General features: G+C 31.0%; 2 protein-coding genes across 7 annotated transcripts in view; one reads left to right on the forward strand and one right to left on the reverse strand.

The window, feature by feature from the left end:
* LOC119644648 (protein vav) overlaps positions 1-13,522 on the forward strand; it is a 36,866-nt gene extending 23,344 nt beyond the window's left edge. For 2 of the 4 annotated variants that reach the window (XM_038044568.1, XM_038044488.1), the window contains 12 exons: positions 4,605-4,713; positions 5,075-5,242; positions 5,313-5,516; positions 5,591-5,710; positions 5,776-5,892; positions 5,962-6,344; positions 6,407-6,524; positions 7,696-7,823; positions 7,899-8,030; positions 8,099-8,251; positions 8,341-8,509; positions 8,606-13,522. In XM_038044568.1, the coding sequence (XP_037900496.1) occupies positions 4,605-4,713; positions 5,075-5,242; positions 5,313-5,516; positions 5,591-5,710; positions 5,776-5,892; positions 5,962-6,344; positions 6,407-6,524; positions 7,696-7,823; positions 7,899-8,030; positions 8,099-8,251; positions 8,341-8,509; positions 8,606-8,665 (1,861 nt within the window). In that variant the 3' untranslated portion in view covers positions 8,666-13,522. The remainder of the gene's footprint in view (positions 1-4,604; positions 4,714-5,074; positions 5,243-5,312; positions 5,517-5,590; positions 5,711-5,775; positions 5,893-5,961; positions 6,345-6,406; positions 6,525-7,695; positions 7,824-7,898; positions 8,031-8,098; positions 8,252-8,340; positions 8,510-8,605) is intronic. The other 2 variants (XM_038044331.1, XM_038044409.1) reach the window with 1 other exon arrangement.
* LOC119644896 (sex-determining region Y protein) lies at positions 52-20,601 on the reverse strand. Of its 3 annotated transcripts, none has more exons than XM_038044813.1 (4): positions 20,500-20,601; positions 3,807-3,900; positions 3,633-3,744; positions 52-3,559 (listed from the first exon to the last, which is right to left on the reverse strand). In XM_038044813.1, exons 3-4 carry the CDS (start codon positions 3,675-3,677, stop codon positions 2,228-2,230), a joined length of 1,377 nt encoding a protein of 458 aa, XP_037900741.1. In that variant the 5' UTR covers positions 3,678-3,744; positions 3,807-3,900; positions 20,500-20,601; the 3' UTR covers positions 52-2,227. The 3 variants fall into 3 exon arrangements, with proteins under 3 accessions (XP_037900741.1, XP_037900658.1, XP_037900587.1); XM_038044730.1 differs by lacking the exon at positions 20,500-20,601 and adding an exon at positions 3,987-4,175; XM_038044659.1 differs by lacking the exon at positions 20,500-20,601 and adding an exon at positions 3,975-4,175.
* Between the last annotated feature and the right edge of the window lie 1,461 nt (positions 20,602-22,062).

Consider the following 22,062-nt stretch of genomic DNA (forward strand, 5'->3'; position numbering starts at 1 on the left):
TCAATTTTTATTAAAAAAAAAAAAAAACGAAAAATATGCTTTTGTTGTTGGAAAAGAAGAAATGATTTGAAAATCCAAATCTTTTCCCTATCAATCGTCGACTCGTTCAAAATCACTAACTCATTATTGTTGCTGCTGCGCTTGCGTTATTTTATATTACTTTGTAAAGTTTCTTACGCGGTGTTGCGCTTAAGCGCAGTCTTGTCCAATATACCATTAATAGTTGGACAGCCGCCTTGCACACACGCTTGAAACCTATTAAACGCGAAGTTTCAGAAATATTAAGTGTATCAGTTTTTTTCAATAGAAAATGCCGGTCGTATATCCTGCGTGCTTATGTCCATATTAAGATTCTAAAATTCAGATACATTAAGAAACATGAAACCTTCACAATAGACCTTAGTAGTTGTTTCTTCCCATCAACTTGAAGAAAACTCTCGAGCTCTAACTCGGCTGCAATCGAACCTTTTACGTCCACGACATTTATCTTAACAAAAATTTCGGTATTGTATAATGTTGGACAAGCGCAATATCCGTATTCACGATCATCACTCATAGAATTTGATGATATTTTCATCGTTGCATTTGTTGTATTTTAAGAGTGATAAGCAAAAAACCTGCAACTTTTTCTTTTTTTTTTTTTGCTTCTGAAAAGAAGGGAAGCCTTCTCTATTTGTCTCGTATTAAGGCTTTAGTACTTTGACCGAGTTGGCCATATGTCGGTTTGACAAAATGAATAAGAAATTTGAACATTTTCGGTAAACCTCGAGGCATTGTATTGTGACTAAGTTAAAATAAATCACAAAATTGATTGACTGCAAGATCAAATCGCCTTAGGATGAAACTGATGATTTACGCTTTCTCGAGTCTTTGATATGAGCGCTATTGTCAACAAATAGCCTAAATCAAGCAAAATGAAGAAGAAGAAGAAAAAGAATTGAATTAAAAAATAATAATTGCATTGAAAAGAAACTTTTGTACCCACCAATTTAAACGCTTTTATATAAATATGTATTAGAAATCTTTTTTCATTTCATCTAAGCCAGTCAAAAAGTATTTGTATGGGATTTTAGATTGTTTATGATTAATGGGTTGTACATTATTAACGACAACCTTTTAAAATTCTCATTATTAGAGATTTTTCTCAATTGTAAGTGTTTTTGTTTGTTTATTGTTTTTTGTTTTTTTTTTTTTAGATGAATCACGCCCTTTTTAAAATATAAGCTATGTATTTAAATATGCATTTGTATGTATCACATTTGTACAAACGATGAAATTGCTTATTCACCATGGACGTATATACTTTATTATATCTCGGTTACTTCTGAGTGCTATAAGCAAAGATAGAGAATCGCATATAATCCTAGAACGCGTCCGATTTTCATTGGTGGGTGTAAAAATCCCCAATTTATGATTTGATCTTGGAATGCAAGTACATATTAAACTCACCGTATTCATCAAGTTTTATACTTTAATGTTATCTTTAATTCAGATAGATGGCACCGTCATCTTTCAGATAAGAGAAAGGATATACCTCCAGCCGCCAATTTGCCTGAAAGAGGAAAGAAAAGTGTAGCTAATGATATAAATTATTTAAGCAAACACTTGAACACAATATTTCTCTTGTAATTATTGTCTTGCTTTTCGTTATAAAATACCTCTCAGTAACTGGTACATTTAACATTTTTATGAAAATATCGATATTGTCAATGATGGCGCAATGATTTTCGTATAAAATTTCGGGAAACATTACAAAGTTTTGCTATTAATTAGTCGCAACCAACAATTGGACAAGCATGCCTTAGTGTAGCGTTTGTATTTTCGTTGATTTCCTATCTCAAATGTTTCGCATATTCTTCATACATACCTTATGCACTATATAAATTGTATTATTACACCTTAAAAAGTTTTTTTTTTTTTGCTAAACATATAATTACACGTTTGTATCGTTTTTTCTTTTAGTTATACTTAAATAAATTGATTTCTTTTCCTTCTTTCAATTCTGCAGGCAGACGTATATAGATAGTATCGTTTAAATGAAAAGATCATAAAAATTTGAATGTATATTAGGGTACTTTGGAAGATGATTACGCATTCCTTTAATTTATTTGTTGTCTTCTCGTAACGCAATTTAATATTTTTTAATACATATGTTCAGTGATTTTTTAATTCTTTCTTGTTTACATATGGTTTCTCTCACTTAAGTACCAATCATTATAATTCTAATCTATATTTCATTAGAATTATTTAAATTACAGTTGTTATCGTCCACGTCATTGTTACTTGATTGTTCGTCGCTATCGCTGTTAATTAATTCTGTAGCTGTTGACGAGACAACGCTCACTAAGGGGCTAACATCTATGTTGGGATATTCGGCTTTAACTATTTGTCCAACTACCTGCAATAAGGCATCGAAACGTTTCTCCAAACGGCGACTAAAATGGCGTTTATGACGATAATATTTATCACGTTCACTTTGCTGGGTATGTGATCGTTTTGAAGCGTGTGTTGAAGGAACTTCTTCGGTGGCGCCACTAGCTCTACTACCAGGATTTTCTTGATTTATTAAGGTTAATTCATGCTCCATATTGATCGGAGATACCGACGGCTCTTTCTTAATTGCTGACGGCTCTAATGACAACATTTCAGTTTTTATATTATCCATTAATTGCGTTGATAAAATACTTCCCAAGTGTTGTTGTGATTGTTGGGGGAATTGGTTATTGAACATATCAATCATCATTGATTCCTGAGTATTTTGATCAACATCGGGTGTATACCTTAGTTGTTGGCGATGTTGTTGCTCTTGTTGCGTCTCAGTATGGTCATCAAAGCTTAAATGATGATGTTGTTGTTGCTGTATATTATTATCATTCATATGATGATCTTCGTTAAATTCATGGTCTTTTCGATGTCCTTGTTTTTGCAAATGACCATAACACTTTTCCTGCAAATTTTGTTGGTAGTCATAACCTGATTGTTGCTGCTCAAGCTTTCTTTGATGTTGTTTTTGTTGATAATTGTCTTTTAACTGTTGCTGCTGCTCACCCATTTGTTGGCCGTAATGCATTTCCATTGAGCGTTTTGAATAAAAGTCATGATCTGTATTTCGTACTGAAAATGTTGCACTGTCCTGATTTAGTGCGGTTGCTGACTGAAAATTTTTAGCCATTACATAACTTTCCTTACTAACGCTGCTAAATGTGTTCGAAGTCGGTGTAGAAACTTGCAAAAACTCGGTATTCTTTGGTACATTCTCCTTTGTATGAATTTCTACTTCATGGTTATCCATTATTTTGTGCTGCTGTTTAAAGTCTATGGCAACAGATGTTTCATCTTCCACCTCTATTTCCTCTGCTCCATGATTGTTTCCTTCATCTTCTTCGCTCACGTCGTCATATTCATTACTATCTCTTTGTATTAAGGCATACGAATGTAGATTTGTTGTTTTACGTGTCATAAATACGTGAATTGGTTCAAAGAACTCCCATGCGTCATTGATGCACTGCAACATCTTAGCGTCAATTGATTTAGTATTGGCATTGCCTAAACGCACTTGCTGATGAAAAACGTAAAAATGAAAATATATAACTTTACGGTTTTAAAAGAAAGTTTTAAGTTATTTATCTAACCGTTAGGTATAATAGTTCCTTGTACTGCTTATACTTGGCTACCATATTGGACCACTGCTTTCGTACAAAGAATACATTGAAATCCTCCAATTTTGCCACACTAAGAATTTGTCTGTAGTGGAAAAAAACAATGTAACTCTTATTAATTTTAATAAAACATTATGCAAATCTTACTTCCATGGCAATACACTGTTATTAGGTTTATTACTAAACCAACTATCATATTCAATGCGCGCTTGAACCAATTTCCGCTTTTGTTCTATTGTCCCTAAAAATGCAACAGAAAAAGACACACACATTATCCTTAAAGTTTTTTTTTTTTACGTTAAAAACACCACTCACACTTCTTCGAACCTCTACGTTTGGCATAAGAATGTAATTCCATTATGTTTATTTCTGTTTGCGTTTTGTGATTTCTGTCATCTACGGTTCTACATTTCGTTTAATTTGCATTAGTTGTTCAATATGAATTTCATTTACGAAAAAAAATGTATTATATAGTTTAACCTTTTGTTTAGATAACTTTTATTCGTTCCTTTGTCTTGATTTTTTTGCGAAATGATGTGATTTGTGCAGCTATTCCTTCCTTAATAAAACTTCACGTTTTTTTTTCTAACAATTTCATTTTGAGGTTAATTTTCTGTACAAAATACTAGAGAGAGACTAAGAGTTGAGAGCAAAATTTTCAATATTACCATGTTCTCTTTACTCTTTCTGGTTTGTTTACGTTGGTCTATTTAAGTTAGAGATGTGTGAGAAGAAACAGATGTTACTGTTTATCGATTTAGCGATGGTAAAATATGGTTAAAATAAAATCAGTCTGGCAATTTCTCATTGCAGTCTGTTTTCCAATTTTTTGTTGTTATTTTTAATTATGTTTTCCATATTTATTTTTCAATTATATATTTTTATTGATTTATTTGAACTTTATTTCTTTTAAATTTTATTCTATGTTTTCATATGTGTTATTAGTACAAACGATAATGTTGAATGTAATGGTCATGTCGATGAACATATTAATACAAAAGAGGAAGAAGTCTATCAAGATTTATGTGCTTTACAAAGAACGAGCAGAAGTCAGGTATTATTTATTTACTCAATTAATTTTTTGTTCACTTGCTAATTAACATATTTTCACCGGCATGTCTTATACTCGTGCAAATTCTATCTAAATTTCTTTTAAAAAATAGCTAAGAGAGTTGTAATGAATCATTAACTTTACTATACAGTTAATATTAACTATTTTTTAAACATGTCTTAAAAACGTTTTCACTCCCAACGCTGCACTTATAACACTTTTATTAGTCACTATTTAGCCATCTAAATGAGCTAAGACAGCTTTATTAGTAAATTAATATTAACTGTTTAGTCAAGCTAATCCATTACAAAATTATTCTTAAGTAACTTTTTCTTCAATTTTATTTAAAATTCCTTAAAATCAGATCACCTCAGCTACCAGTTTTGAACAGCGTGATTACGTTATACGTGAACTGATTGATACAGAATCCAATTATTTAGATGTTTTAAATGCTTTAAAAACTAAATTTATGGCGCCCTTGGAACGCTATTTAAATCCAGAAGAGTTGCGACAAATATTTCCGCGTATTAAAGTAGGTTTCTTAACAGCGGAGTATTTTTGAAAAAATGTGACAATTAGCTCAACTCTTTCCATTTCTTTAGGAATTGGCAGATATACATACAAAATTTTTGGATAAATTACGTGATTCTTTGCAACCTCATGCCAAAGTGAAAATGAGTCAGGTTTTCTTGGAATTTCGGGAACCTTTTCTAATCTATGGTGAATATTGTTCGTGTTTATTAGGTGCCATTGATTATTTAGCTGATATTTGTAAAAAAAATCAAATAATTGATCAACTTGTTCAGGTATATGTCAATACTTACATTATTAGAATTTTTAAAATTTAATTAAAATGATGATTAAAAATGTATTTAAAAAGGTATGTGAACGTGAATATAATGTGGGAAAATTACAATTACGTGATATCTTGTCAGTGCCAATGCAACGTATTTTAAAGTATCATTTATTATTGGATAAACTAGTCAAAGAAACATCACCGGTTAGTATTGGAAATTCATCTAAAACTGTTAGATCCACTTATAATAACACTTATTTGGTAAACAGATGCACGAAGACTATCGTTCTTTGGAGCGTGCAAAAGAGGCCATGATCGATGTGTCTCAATACATAAATGAGGTTAAGCGTGATTCTGATCACTTGGTGATTATACAAAAAGTTAAAGTAAGTTTTCTTTAGATTGGCTTTAAGTGAATTATTTTTATTTCTTAATTGATATATTTTTCACTACAGGATAGCATTATAGATTTGCATTTACCGCAAAATGGTAATGATCTTTTGCAATACGGCCGTCTATTATTAGACGGTGAACTACACATAAAAGCTCACGAAGATCAAAAAACCAAGTTGCGTTATGCTTTTGTGTTCGATAAAATCCTAATTTTAGTTAAACCTTTAAATGCCAAGGCCGGTGATATGCAATATCGATTTCGTGACTCTCACAATTTAAATGAATATCGCGTAGAGCAAAGCCATTCTAGACGCACATTAGGGCGTGATACTCGTTTTAAATATCAGTTACTGTTGGCACGCAAATCGGGTAAAACCGCTTTCACTTTATATCTAAAGTCAGAGCCGGAGAGAGATAAGTGGCGTAAAGCCTTAACGGAGGCAATGTAAGTAGAATATCAATTTTTTAAAGCATAAATCGAAAAGAAAAATATAAATTTTGTTTTAGGGAAAATTTAGATCCTCCAGGTTGTCGAAACACCGATCACAAAATGGAGATCTTCACTTTCGATGCTCCTACCACTTGTAGACACTGTTCCAAATTTTTAAAAGGTCGAATACATCAGGTTTGTTTTTTCACATTCGTTTTAATTTCGTTGTACCTTTATGTAATTGTCTCTTATACCCACCATCCAAGAAAAGGGGAAGAGGGTATGCACACATCATTTCGTTTGTCATAAAGACAACTGGGTACCATTAGGCATTCTTTGGAGAAAAATGTCCTAATTTAGAAATGTCTTCAAGTATAGAAGGGGCGTGTTCAATATCAAACCTACATTATTAGAATGAAGCATGTCTATTGCTATTTTAGCCGCAGACAAGAATTAAAAGTGTATATAGTGTGTTTATAATAGCAAACAATTGAAATTTGCAACCTATGTCAGACATTGCTTTAGAAGACTTGATGGCGAAGCCATCTAAAATATTAAAATGGTTCTGATCCGCGCTAACTAATACGTCTATAATCATTAAAGTATTTTAGCATTTTTAAATATTAAGCATGAGATGAAGCTAGAGATGAACGTGTGTAATTAAACAAAAACGTATCAACAAAATTAAAACTATCAGTGTAACAAGAATTTCACCTTTTCGACTATGTTAGCGTTTCGTTTTTTTCTAAATTAGCCGTTTAATCGTGAAATAACGCAATGCAGTCGCAAGATGAAGAAATGCATGAAATGTAATTAACTTCATAAAAATTTATTGGTAAGTACGTAGGAAGCGTGATTGTGGTTTTTCCAATAAACAAGATAAAGCCATAGCAGTATTTGTGGTTTCAACAGAAGATCGCAAAATGCCAAAAAGATGCCCAATTAATCCAATAACGAGGAAAATAAAGAAAAAGAACCTTCTATTCACTTTGAGGTAGATTCATGTTGTATGATTATGCAAGTGTCTAAATATTGTAACCGGAATTATTATGGCTGCAATCATTGACACTCGGATGTGAAAATAAACATATATTTTCGTAGATTCATTCCGCAAATCAAATCCGAATGTCATTAACCCAGTATCTAGATTTTAATAGACTTTCATTAATAATCTACGATACGTTAATTTCAGTTGAACAGATATTCTGTGTAAATGCAGTTTTAATTGTCTCGCTAGACCGCCTTGAAGCGGCGAAAAAAGTTATTCAAATTATTTGCGGCCGAACCAAGTCGATTATATATAATTGAATTGATTATTAGCTTAATTGAGCCAAGTCGGTGATTAATCGATTTTTTTCATTTTCAGGGTTACCGCTGTAAGGTGTGCGAGATCGCGGTGCATAAAGGCTGCATATCGTCAACTGGTCGTTGTAAACAGACAACGGTATCAATACCTCCGCCAGTTTGTGATCGAAAATTGGCCGAATTTAATTGGTAAATGCAGTTACTTACGCATTTCGTCATAAAGCAATTAATTAAATTAGTTGTTATTCTGCATTAATTTTTTAGGTTTGTGGGAAATATGGATCGTGAAACGGCTCAGATACGATTGGAACGTAGACGTGTTGGTACTTATTTGTTGCGAGTTCGCCCGCAGGGTGCCTCAAATCCTAATGAAACTATGTATGCTTTAAGTTTGAAGTAAGTTGAATTTCCGTTCTGAAATTTAATTAAAATAAAATACTACTAACATGTCCTTTTAATCTCAGAACCGATGAGAATGTTATTAAGCACATGAAAATTAATCGCGACTATCACGGTGATAATGTAACTTATTGCTTATCTACGAGGCGTGGTTTTAAAAGTATAGTTGATTTGGTTTCCTATTACGAACGCAATGATCTGGGTGAAAATTTTGCTGGGTAATAATAAAAAGTTATCTATAACGTTTCCCATTGCGTACCATATTAAAAAGTTTTTTTTTTATTTTTCTTAAACAATTACTTGTTAGCTTAAATCAATCATTGCAATGGCCATTTCGGGAGATTTATGGAACTGCCATTTTTGATTTTGAACCGCAAGGTACAAATCAGTTACAGTTGAAGGCTGGCTGCCAGGTGTTAATAATTGGTAAAGATGGAGATGATCGTGGCTGGTGGCGTGGTAAAGTTGGCGATGTGGTACGTAGTACTTAAAATTTTTCTCTTTTTTTTTTTTTTAATACAAAAACAAAAAAAGAAAGAAAAACAATGGGTTATTGATACGCCTGATTTTAGGTTGGCTACTTTCCCAAAGAGTACGTACAAATGCAACCACCGACTAGTGATGAACTTTGATACTATAGTTATGAAATTGATTTCTCACGTAATGAAACCCATAGAGTATTGAATGCCGCAATTTTTAACGAGCCATCAACTTATATAGAAAATCGTCAACAACATTTTGAAATTTTAATTACTGAGGGTCAGTAAAATTTTGTTTTGGTTAAGTTTGCGAGCAAATTGATTTGACTTCTAAGGTAAACAATTAAACAAAATATTGTGCCAATATTTACAAAAAGAAAGAAGTAAAGAAAACCGTTTGTACTCTATGCCATAGTAATTCAAAATTATATCACAAGTACAGGTAATCGTTGCAATGTTGTCCCAAAACACCAAATCCCTATTTCGGTTCAAAGATCCCAGGACTTTATTGTCTAATGTGTTCCTTTTCATCTTATTTACTAAGAATTTAGAAGTAAGAATATTCTTTTAGAATCTGTGTCTAGGATAATGCCCTCTTATGCTTGATGTTTACTTAACTATGGTTGAGTTTATATACCGTATATATTGAACGGTTCGCAAACATAGCCAAAGAGTTATTTGTGTCTGCTTAGTCTTCCCATCCGTCATAATCGACATTTGAAAAAAGAATGGGTTAATTGATACGCTAAGTGAGCTCTCCTTATATATTCCCTAAATATAGGAGTATATTGTGCATTTATATAATATATTGATCTATTTACTGTCAGTATTTCTATAGATATATTTATATTTTATTTGTTATCCCTTTGTTTTTTCTTTTAATTATATGTTCTGAGCTCGTATGCTCGAAATTGCAGGGATTCCGTATTAATGCTTTTTAAAACATGGACTGTAATGAGTTACAGTGACCGCTCTCAGCATTTCATAGTTTCGGGTCGGAATAATAACGCGTTGTTTATATTCAGGGAGTGTGACGAAAAAAAGTCGGAGTGATCTGTTTACATACACACCTACTAGGCTGCGGCCGCTTCCCTATCTCTTTCCCCACTTCTTGCTGGCCGTCACCGCGTTGCCCGAATAACGAACATTTCCTGAGTGATGGGTCATACCATAAAAAAAAAAAAAAAATCGTATATTCCACCAATTTAACCTATTACTAAACCCGTTGATTATGACGAATTCTTGGATATCAGTTTTCCAAAAATACATTTTTTCGTTTTTTTTTTTCACATTTTAGGTGTGCATGCGAATTTTTGTTACCTTTTGTGTTACTAATGGATTAAGCAATGTTTGCGTCAATTTTCAGCTTCTTATCTTTGTCTTTACGACTGTAACGGTTTACAATACTTATTCGTCAAATTGACGGACTTCAGTAACAATTGCTATACTACATCTGCAAATAGCAAAGTGAACGTGTCGCAGAAAAAAAGTACATATATATATATATATATATACAGATCAAAGGCGAGTATCGTCTGAAGATATCTACTTCCTTATGCGGAATTTATGAGCTTGAAACCACAAGCACGTGAAGTTGACGGATACCGTAAATCTAATGTGGAAGTTGTTATAGTTTAAAATAAAGAAAACATTTTTTTCTCTTTTTCACATAGTTCCCAGCTATAAAAATCAACAGAAAGTTCTTTACAACAACATCACCTCTCAATTAGATAATTTTAAACTGCTTTTAATTGATATTAAATTTGATCTGTGAAGAGACTTTTTAAATATATCACTTAATTGATCTTCTGTAATGATTTTTTCCACTTTTATATGTCGTCTTAATATATGATCTTGGACAAAATGAGATTTAATATAAGGTTTGATTGTTGGAATTTTTGTCTACTACGCTTAATGCCGACGCATCCAACAAGTACTTTAAATTCCTATTGCGGCTTACAAATTTAAAATTTCAGAAGCTCAAGATAAGAATATTCTTTATGTACTTTGCGTGTTTATTGATTGATGATTTAATTGTAGACTTTTTTCCATCGGCTTATTAATCGGATTCCAATTATCCTGGTCGGAATTTTTAAACAAATTACCAATGCTTGCCTCTTGATTTAATTTTAGCTATACTATCTTCTTCTTCATAAGAAATCTTCATTCCAAGGTAATATTTTAACTCTCCATTGTTTGACATCTCAAATATTGTTGACAGATGGCTTTTGCCCGAATATCGTTTTGATCGTTTCCAGCATTTAATGCGTTACCAAAATATATAATTAATAACATTATATTGCTATTAGTTTTAGGTATATAAAAGCAAACGTCACGTCGACTTTACATTTTTTTAATCGTAAACTCACTTGTCTGATTCAGTTTTTAAACCATCTGGTATTTCTATCTATATGGTATAAATTTCTTTCTTTAAATCAATTTAAGTGAAATTAGGGCAACAATAAATCTGCTCGCTAGTCTAATTGCCAAAGCCGATTTTATATTCGTCTATTTAGTAATCAGGGAATATATATTTTCATAATCAGTGTCGTATTTTTTAAAAAAGGCTTTCGCATCGAGCCTTGCTTTACAGCTTATCATGATTCCCTCTTCTTTTGAGCGACAAACCGTTTACATGTTCGAAGCTTCTTATCAAAAAGTTTCTTCACAACTTCGCAAACATTATTTTTTTATGTATGGAATTTAATTAATTTCTTACGGTTTCTTCCCACTTCTTGCGGGATTCTATATTTTGAATTTCATTATATGTTTTTGGCGCCTCTTTCACTTTAACTGCTTGAAACCTATGAAGAATTACACTCTTCCTGGACGGAAGAACGGTGTTCCATATAATATTCTTCTTTTGCTTTCACTGAACGTGCAGTTGATCAATGTGTGAGCCCTAACTGCTTGGGCACGGCCCTTCGGGAATTATTCGTGATGACTTTGGTTTCCATCATTGCAAAATGGAATAAATCGAGATGAGGATAGGCTCCAAGACTGACCAGAGTGGGTTTATTGAGCCATACACAATAAACACCCCTAGCTTATAGGGATTGGCTAACTCTCCGGAGGGCGCCGGTTACGCTTAAATAGCTTGTGTGTCATCGGCCACCGTAGGGTTAAGCCACCATGGCAGGTACCTACGCTAAACCCTTGACACTGTTCTTATTCATCGTATACTATCGGACTCAAACTGTTCTGCATCTCATCTAATTGGATTATAGAATCCCCAATTGGGATATTATTATTACATTCGAATTTGATTTTTAAACGACAATATAATGGGAGTTTCCTCTTTATTCGTAATACACCATTTACGTGCTCGAACTTATTAAACTTGCAATCACGATCGAGAATTATGGAATGTTTCTCTTTATCTCAATGTCTATGCCTGTTAGGACAATATTCAACCATTCCAACCATTACGTATTACTTACTCTTAGTATCCAGTTTAATTCTTTTTGCATCAAGTACCCAATCATATGGTTTGCAAGCAAAAGCTCTGGACATTGGAAAGCTCTCCTTTGTTGTAATAATAATAATTCTTTTAGATTTACATCAGTTAGATACATTCCGGTGTACGCAACTTCATCCCCTAACATTTGTGGAATATTTGCCCTCGACAATAGAGATCGAGCTTTTTCTAATAAATTCCGAGATTGAACTTTGCAGATACTTTATGCTATTGAGGAGTATAAGCTACTGTTTCGGTAATTTGCTTACAACATTTGAGCATCTCATTAGAATTATATTCCCGGTTTTGATCAAGTTTAGCACTTTGTGTCAAAAAGTTTCAATTTTTTTGTTTTGAGTGTAGTCGTTAATAAAACAGTCGCAATATTTTGATCGATTATACGCTATTACAGTAATAGGTTCAATAGGACTGAATACGCTCTCAGTGGTGCGACTTACTTTACCTTGTGTCATTCTCCAATTCTTACATTGGGCGCATATATTAAGTTGTTCGGAAAGTTATTTCGTTTTTTTTTTTTTTTTTTTTTTTTTTTTTTTGGGCAAAATGATAAACGATTTTTTTTATAGTGCATAAATTTTATTGCTATGAACGATCGAATTCGATTAATGTAATCTACCAGCGGTCTTACAAATTATTATTCGTCAGTTTGCATCAACTAATCACTTTATTTTGTCTTCATCGGCTTCAATTGGCCTTCTGGCATGTGGTATATCTTCAAGATCAAAATTACCGGAACGAAATTTCCTAAACCAGTTTTGACATTAGCCTTCGATCACATTTTCTTCAGACACATTTTTACTTTATTGATAGTGAAAAACAAAAATATGCCGGAGTTTGCCGCGTTCGACTTTCTATAGCCGATAAGGCATCAAACAAAAGCTATTTTGCAGAATCAAGCAAATCTTCTCAAAAACAAGCCTTGAAAATGCGGCTCAGCTATCAATTTGGCTATGATAGAATGTAATTAAGTCCACTGTTGGGATAAAACGAAACGACTTTTCGAAAAGCTGAATATTACAAAAGTCATTTTCTACAATGTGCCCAAATAAACCAATAGCCATAAAATATTCTTCTGATTTTTAGAACTTACATGTCCCTAAATGCCATAGTGCCTATTCGAGTGAAGGTCTACTTTCTGCTTTCGTATATAGTGCTGACTTTCTGACTTTCGAATTTTCACTCGAAAATCGAACAACTTGCTAACCGGTTTCGGTTTAGCAGTTAGCTCATTATGCTTGCTTTGTTTTTTCCTGAATTGTACCTTTAAAGCGGTTTATAATATTTTGGCCAATGATAGAAAGAAAGAGAATCGCCATTGGATCGAGGAACATTTTGGCTGTGTAAAACGTATTTTCGAAGCAGAGTGACATTTAAATTAAAGTTTAGAAGTGCGTAACAGAGATGTTTTTTAAATACATTTAATTTCGCCCTTTACTTATAAAACATCCTATGGCGTAGAGTAATATCCAGGTCGACTTTTTATTGATTTTAATGTAGCCTACGTGTGTTTTTTTTTTTTTTTTTTTTTTTTTTCTTTTGTCTTTTTTGTTCCATGCTTTATTATGTATTTATTTTGTAAACTTGAAAAAATTTACTATCACAAAATTTAATTTACAAATTAAAAATATTACCAATTATCTTCATATATATATATATATATATATACATATTATGATATATTATTATTATTGTAATTATTATTTTATGTATTATTATTATTTTAATTTTTATTATCTTTAATATTATTAACGTATGAGATAAAAAAATTCACAGACACACAACATAAGTACCATACATACATACCGATACACATAATTGACAAGCAGCTTTAATGAAAACTCTTACAAATTTTTAAATAAAAAAAAAAAACAAAAACAAAAACGTTTTTTAGATATACAACCACAAGGGATGTCATATATAGATGTTTTCTTATTTTAAGTGTAACTAATATATATATATATATATATATATATCTAAATGGACATATATATGCATATAAATTTAGTAATAGATAATAAATTAAGGAAAAATATTCATATTTAAAAAAAAGTATATATTTTAGCAAAAGCAGTCCAATACATACCATAGAATATATACCGGATTTGAATAACATATTTACACCCATAGAAATTGAATAAACAAAACAGTGTTTTATCTTTGACTTTTAAGTCCACTATCAATTGACTGTCATAAAGTTACGAAAAATCGTAAACAAACTTGAACTATTTTGATAATTAATACTTAAGCTGAACAAAAATTTTAATAACTTAAGATATTGAGAAGAAGAAGAGCAAAAGTTAAAACTGCAAATTTTTGTAAAAAATAAACTATTTGATGTTTTATGCATTGTGTACCTAAAATAAATGTGACAAAGTAGTTCTTTTAGAGTAGACTCACTCTTTCACACCGTAAGTCAAAATATAAAGCAGAAGAAGTTTTGCTATTTTTCGCAATTATTTTTTTTTTTTGTTTTTATTTTTTTTTTTTCATAACTTATCGTATAAGTTAAGGAATTGATTTAAAATTGCACAGAAAAGCTGGTTGATCAAAAAAAAAAAAAAAAAAAAAAAAAAAAGACGGCATTTTGTAATTTTCCCAATTCCAAAATACCTATGGTTTTTTTTTCTCATTTTGATGTGCTTCTGGCAGGCACATTTATTCTTGGTTCATGTTTCAATGCGATGTCAACATCAAAGTGGTGGCTGCTGTAACGTTGACTTGCTGTTGACTTGATTTTGCTTCTATTTCCTCAAAATTTTTAAAATCTCGTAAAATCTCTTTAATACTTTTCATGAACTACAAGATGATACGAGCGTTCGTATCTTGTGCGGCTGAGGCGGCTGATGAATGACAATGCTATTTTGTTTGTTATGTCATTGTTATGTTATTACCATCATTAAAGTTTTAAAGTGTTCAGAGTGCTGCTTATCACTTTATCCCATCAATTTTTGCTAACCCATGTTATACCGTACTGCAGTTGTGGGTAGAAGGACTTTAAATAGATCCACCTTTCATTATACCGATCGATTCGAAATCACTACTGATTCGATCTAAACTTGTCTGTCCGTATGGCCTCTTTGTATCTTTGTGTTCCATGTACAGCTCACAATTTTTGAGATATTTTGATGCAACTTGTTAAACTTTGTGAAAATGTCGAATCGAACTACTTCTTTTTAAGCCCCTACCCTCATACTGTAAGTTGGTATAGGGTGTTTAATTACTTTGTTACACTGATTTCGAACCGATCTAAACATGTTTCTCTGTCTGCCCGTATTGGCTTAAGAACAAACGCTATTGCAAATGCTTCGGATTGGACTCCTTTTTTGATCACCTCTTATATAAGTCTTCACTTATGAGAAATCGTTAAACGAATAACTTTATTAAGCAAAGACATATAAGGTATTTAACGGTGGACCGTGCCATGCTTTAGTGTGTTCACTTATTTCATTTCAAAATGAAGATGATATTCAAGATTTTCAGAGAAATCTTAAATTTTATTCAAATAAATTCAATTATAATTTACTTCTCATTTCCTACATATATAATGGATGATGTGACCTAATAATAGTGAAGTGAAAAAACAAAAAAAAAGTTATAAGAACTGAACTGAACTGAACTGAACTGAATTTATAAATAAACTGAGAAATTTTCAAAGTTCGATGATTACTTTAATCATCTTTCAATTCTATTTACCAGCTTTTATTGAAAAAAAAAAAAAAAAATCCAAACAATCCATATTTTATATGCAAACACACACTATAGCTATATAGTTTTTCGTTCATTATTATTTGTGCAATTTATTCTAAAATGAAAAGAAAAGAAAAAAGGTTTTCAATGAGTGAAATTTTATGGTAGTGAAAGAAGAAAGAAAAGCAAAATAAAATAAAGGAACAATTGTTTATAAAAAACTTAAAAGGATATTTACAAATACATATAAAAAAAGAAAAAAAAAAAAAAGAAGGGATATTAAATGAAAAAAAAGTGTTTAACTATAATAAATAAAAACAAAAAGCCAGAGAGCTAACTTACTTCAGATATACACACTATTATTATGTACAATTAACTATAATAAATATTAAGATTCCTGTTTGAGAGATAAATTTCAAGGATTAAACGCTTGTTTGAATATGTTTAGATTAGCATTGCACCCATTTATATAATGTATGTATATGAAAATGAATGAAAGGCGAATGCTCTAAATGCTGAAAATCGATTAATGGTAAACACTTTAAGCAGACAGACTATGACCAGACGAAAAGCGTACTATGTAAAGTCGATATAGTTATGATCGATTATCGCTGAAAGAATTTAAGGATTTAAATTTTATGCTTAAAGAAAACGCGTCGTCATTGTAATTTTAATTTGGGCAAAATGACATTGAGATTGGCTTCTGTTTAACACATTAATGGACGCGCAAATAGGAAAAGATAAAGACATATTTTAGTTTCCATCTCTCGGTCGTATACGCATTGGGGATTTTACGAAGCAAATATGTAACTGAACCACGGATTGACGTTCGTCTTTACCTGTGGAGATTTCTCTTCATTGATTTGGAAACAAAACGATTTGATTTGAAAATTAAAAAAAAATTCAATAAAAATCGAAATCATCCATAGGTTGGTGAACATGAGTCGAACTGAGTCGATCCCTTCATACCGTTTTCACGAATTTGCCAAAGTCAACGAATTCATTTAGATTGGTACGTTGAAAATTCATTGTTTCAAGTGTTTGTGTAGAATCGAAAAGGCATACATGCGTACTTTTAATTACTGTAAGAAGCCGAGTTGATTTAAATACAGACATCAAAAAGTTTATCCCACTTGTTCGTGGTGACCTTTCATTAGATAATTTTATGATCACAAAACAGAACATACTGACTAAAAAAAAAAAAAAAAAAAAGAAAAAAATGTATCACTATCAACAATTTGAAATCTCTAATTTAAGGTCAGCCATTTTTTGATTCCGAAAGTAAACGTAAATAAGTTTTATTATCATTGTTATAATTAATTTAGCCAGACTCACTTAGTACCTAAGGCTAACGGTTTTATTGAAAACTTTACGCGAACTTGAGATTTGTCTCCATCATTGACCATTGAGTTGTTAGTCGAAATTATTTACCTCATCATTGGCCGCTTAGGCGGATCATGTGCTTAAGATTCAGAGGCTTTTCCATTATTTATACGAACTACAATATATACATAGCTGTACAGTGTACACAAATTGTTAAAACTTATTATGAAAACAATAAATCTACGGCCACTTTACGTGCATGTGGGATGAGGCTAGCATTTAATTTGCCATAGATCTCGTGGCACAAGATCATTAGATTCATTACGAGAGAAAAGTTTAACGAGCTTGTAATCTGCCAAAGTGCTTATGTGAGCTTCCCACCAAGATTGTGCGGCATAACACTATTCGACTCTTCACTTTACGATTAGATTGGACCATTAGTTTACTCTAATACGCCACGAACTCTCAATGGCCTTGGTCATCACGATTATTCATGTTATTGATGAAAAAAAAAAAAAAAAAAAAAAAACAATTTATATAGAAAAGTGACAAAAATTGTGCTGTCCCCAGATTGAAACGAAAAGAAAAGGAAAAAAAAAATGTATTCGACGCCCGTTGTAAATAGATGTCGAGAAGAGCATTGAAAAATTCAATTTTCGTATATATGATCGAGACGATGGAAATTACACGTTGACGACAGGTGTAATACCAATTAATGCTTTTCTTTTTTAATATTCTAATGCGTTTTCACATGTCTTTAAGGCGAATTCTTTCAAGTGTTGTCGAATTTTAAAGATATTCTTTTAAATCCTCAAGTTCGCACAGCTTGGATTAAGATTTGAAATATAGAAAATAATAGAATATATTAATTCGATCCTCATTTAAACGCTATTACGTCTTGATAAATATTTACTATTTATTTTACTATTATTAGCTCATTAATTTTTGATAGCTTTTCAAAGAGCGTTATGATGGATGCCATGTTTTCGGGAAAGACTTGAAAAATGTATGTAAATCTATGTTTTTATGAGTAGTTTCGCGTTTGGGCGTTATTTTCAAATATCAATACGCGAAAGTAAAATGGAGTTAAAAAAAAAAAAAAAAAAACAATTAAAGGAATTATGGTACATGTACACATGTGTACGTTTTTGGAATAGTTTCATTTTTTGGCGTTATTTTTAAATGCTAATAAGCAAAAGTAATGGAATTAACAAAAAAGAAAAAAAAAAAGATTATACAGGCGACTAGATATTTAAAATAGTATTTCGGATAGAATGCATGTTTACATAATTACGCTAACTAAACTCAATATTTTTTATTGTTGTTGTTATTTTTTTTATTTTTTTTTTTACGTTTCACTTTGACCTTAACTTAAACCTTAACTTAACTTAAAAAAGAAAAAAACTTACATTCCTCTCTTATACTATTTATATACTCTCTACTGCATTGTCTTGTATTGAATGTTAAAAGCAAAACAAATAAATGAAAATGAAATTTTTTTTCTCTCTTTCTCTTTGTATGCCTCTTGACAGTTCTTAAGAATTAAAAGCAAGAAAAAAATAAATAAATCAAGCAAAAAAACGTTTAAAGTAAGAAAAAATTGTTATATAATAACTAGTTTTAATAGAAAGTTTGTGCCATTTTTATATTTAAAAAAATTGATGAAAAAATGATGTAATTTTGGAGAAAGAAATTTTTCATAACTTGTCTATTTGTTCGTTAATTTCTCTCGCTTTAAAAACTATATATATATATATATATATATATCTACGTATATATGCTCTTTTTTTTTTATATTTGCTTCTCTATAGATGGTGTGCTATTTCCAAACATTAAATGTGTTAATTTTGTTTAAGAGTATATTTTTTATTTATAAGGAATAAAAAACAAAAAAAAAAAAAAACAAAAAAGAGAAGGAATATTTTGTTACATGTTTTAATGAGAATGAAATGCAACAAATAAATATTTCTAAGTTGAAGGATTGATTAATAATGAAATTACTTCAAATCGGAGTTTCATTTATGAGTGTAGAAATTTTTGCTTACTTGCAATTTCATATTTTATTTTAATTCTCATAATTTAATATATAAGATTTAATTTTCAACGTTGAAACATGAGAAAGTAATTTTGATATTCAAAAAATTTCAATTCGTCGAATCATAGAGTCAGTTCAATGAGATCGGTTTTTTTTTTTATTTTGCCCAAATATTTGTAGGATGTTTTACGGGTTACTTTACTTTTACGGCGGATGACATCCTACAAGGGAAAGTCCAAAAAGATTTTAAAAAAAGCATCCTTTTTGATAAAGTTAAAGATAAAAGCCTTTGTAAGTGTTGAAAAACGAAGAAGAAATATTGGCTGATAGAGAATCTACAACTCCTAACTCAATTAAATCTATTAAAAATTCAAACATAAAAGGATTTATTTCTCAATCTATTATATATATATATATATATTTTTTTTTTTTTTAAAAGAAAAATACAGAAATCAAATTTATTGACTACTCATGCAGACGCAACGTAACAATGTACAAATTTGCATAAAGTCTTTTTCTTTCTTTTCAATGCAATTAATTAATTACGGTGATCATATTGCAAGATTCTAAGTTCGAAACGATACATATGATAAAAAAAAAAAGATAATAAATTTCTTACATTTTCACAAATAAATCATTTTAAATATTGCGTTTAATATTTGATTTGGTGTCAAATGCTCTAAATGCTCTAAAATACAAAATACAAAAAATTGGTCACAAAACAATGAAAAAGAAACGAGGCCGCAGAGCTATGCTTACGGACCCTATACCTCTTCGCGTAATTGTTCTTATGCATGGAGGGAAAGCAATTTTATATATGTATTTATGTATGTAGACAAAGATATTTTATTGCAAATTCATTGAACGTATATTCATAAAAAAACTTGTGCAATTAATTTACATTAATTTACACCTAAAGGTAGGCAAGCAAAGCCAACGTTAAATTAATACTCTATGTTAATTGCAAAGCCGTCGGCAAAACTTCCCCAATTTTATATTGTTTTTTTTTTTTATTTTGCCCAAGTGTGCATTTTGCAACAGATTTTTAACAGATTTTTAACAGATTTCGTGAGTTACACAGCTCTTTTAACAGATTTCGTGTAAGTATGTTGGCGGATATTTTAAACGCTACAAACGCAGAAAGCCGAACCAAGTGAGAAAATCTTGAAAAAGCAAAAAAAAAAAAAATTGTTGACATTGTTGTAAAACTGAAATGATTGGCGTAAACAAATATATAATAAATTTACATATATTTTTTTACATAATTTACATATTATTACATCTTAAAATAAAAATATTAGTTATTTTGCTTAAGAATATATCCATTTTTTTTTTGGTTTTTTTTTTTTTTTGGATGTGTCGTTACGTGGTCCATGGACCAGAGAAGGGGAAGAGAAGCTGACCAAAACGAAAATATGAATGTGCCTATATGCATAGTGAACGAGCCGTTCAATAAAAACTTACAATTGTGGTTGTCATCGATAACGTCAGCCAGGATCAGCACCCATGTTTCACTATTTTAATGAGAACAACAACGGACAGCCTAATCGACAAATGAGATAATGTTTTTTGAAATGATATGAATTTTTTTGTTTTTTTTGTCTTTTGTTATTTTTGTGTATTGTTTGGTATTAATTTTTTTGTTAATTTTTATTAATTTCTATACGCAATTAACAATTAATAATTAGTCGATTAAGGTAAGTTTTTAAAATTCTCTTTACAAAATCTAAACACTTATGATTTTTCCGTACACTAAACGAAAGTTACGAAAATTAATTATTAACTTATACTTGAAGTCATCTGAGAGAAAGAAATGAATTCGCAAAATGAAGATTGTTAGCTAATTGGCATGTTTTCAAGACTTTTAAAAGCGATCTTATGTACTTAATTGAAGTGCAACAACTTTTTTCAATTATTGCTCTGCAAATAAAAGCGTATAAAAAAATTTCTTCTTATTTCTACGAAATATATAGTCATAGCCGCTACATTATTATGTTTGCAATAATTTTTTGGTTCTTTAGGATCAAAATGGGTCTCAAGCAAAAACAATTATTATAAAATTATTAGTATTCACAAAGTTGTTTGTATATATATATATATATATATATGTACCAATCACCGAAGAATGAAGTGTGCATTCAATTTGTCAAAACGCTTGCGAGGCCGAGAACGAAGCTTCAGAGATCCCACACAGTATATACGTTCTTCATCGGCTCTTCATCAAACTCTAAATCGATTTAAGCATGTCCGTCTGTCCTCTGTAAATAGTTCTCTGGACGTGAAGCTATCGAATTGAAATTTGATACAAAACATCGGAAGTTCTTGCACGTACGTACGTATTCAAAATGGACCAAAGCGATGAAAGGGCACGCCCACAGTACCATTTAAACGGAGAACATCTCTGTTTCTCATAAGGAATGAAAATTTGATGTTTTGCTCATTACGCATAGACTATAGTAAATAAATATACAAAAATTTGAAAGCATATTCTATGGGTGATGCTGTAGCATATGTGCACAAAAATGAAAAAAAATTGACCATGCCTGCCCAATAATATAGGGTATCAAGATTTAATTGTTTTTTCAATACATTTATGACGCGCAGAAACCAGCTTCAAAAACCCCATAAATACACAACTTCTTGGCCAGTTTCAAATTTAGAATGCTCTTAAACATGGCCTCCTTTATGTGTGCGCATTTGTCTGTACAACTTGTGCAATTTTGTAGTATTTGTGGAAAACAATTTACAAGAGAATCTCGAATTGATCGAAACTTTTCAAAGGACACGCATACAACGGCAAAAACTTTTTTATTTATATACTTTTATTGGAATATTATTATTTTGAAAATAGAAGAAATCAGCTGCGCCCACTGCAAACTATATAGAACATGAGAATTTTGTTCTTTTATTTCTTATGCCTTTTTTTTTTTTTTTTTTGGTGTAAACGATGATGCGTTAACTTCGGTCATAGCCCCATTGTCAGTATCGCTAAGCATTGGAGTCTTTGCTGCACTTGGTATTTCATGA

Source organism: Glossina fuscipes, unplaced genomic scaffold (genome assembly GCF_014805625.2).
Source record: "Glossina fuscipes isolate IAEA_lab_2018 unplaced genomic scaffold, Yale_Gfus_2 0, whole genome shotgun sequence".
NCBI lineage: Eukaryota > Metazoa > Arthropoda > Insecta > Diptera > Glossinidae > Glossina > Glossina fuscipes.

Coding starts and splice junctions, on each gene's coding strand:
- LOC119644896 (XM_038044659.1), bottom strand. CDS start 4,017: ATGGAATTACATTCTTATGCCAAACGTAGAGGTTCGAAGAAGT. Junction 3,901..3,974: donor ACGTAGAGGTTCGAAGAAGT/GTGAGTGGTGTT, acceptor TTGCATTTTTAG/GGACAATAGAACAAAAGCGG. Junction 3,560..3,632: donor AGGAACTATTATACCTAACG/GTTAGATAAATA, acceptor GTTTTTCATCAG/CAAGTGCGTTTAGGCAATGC.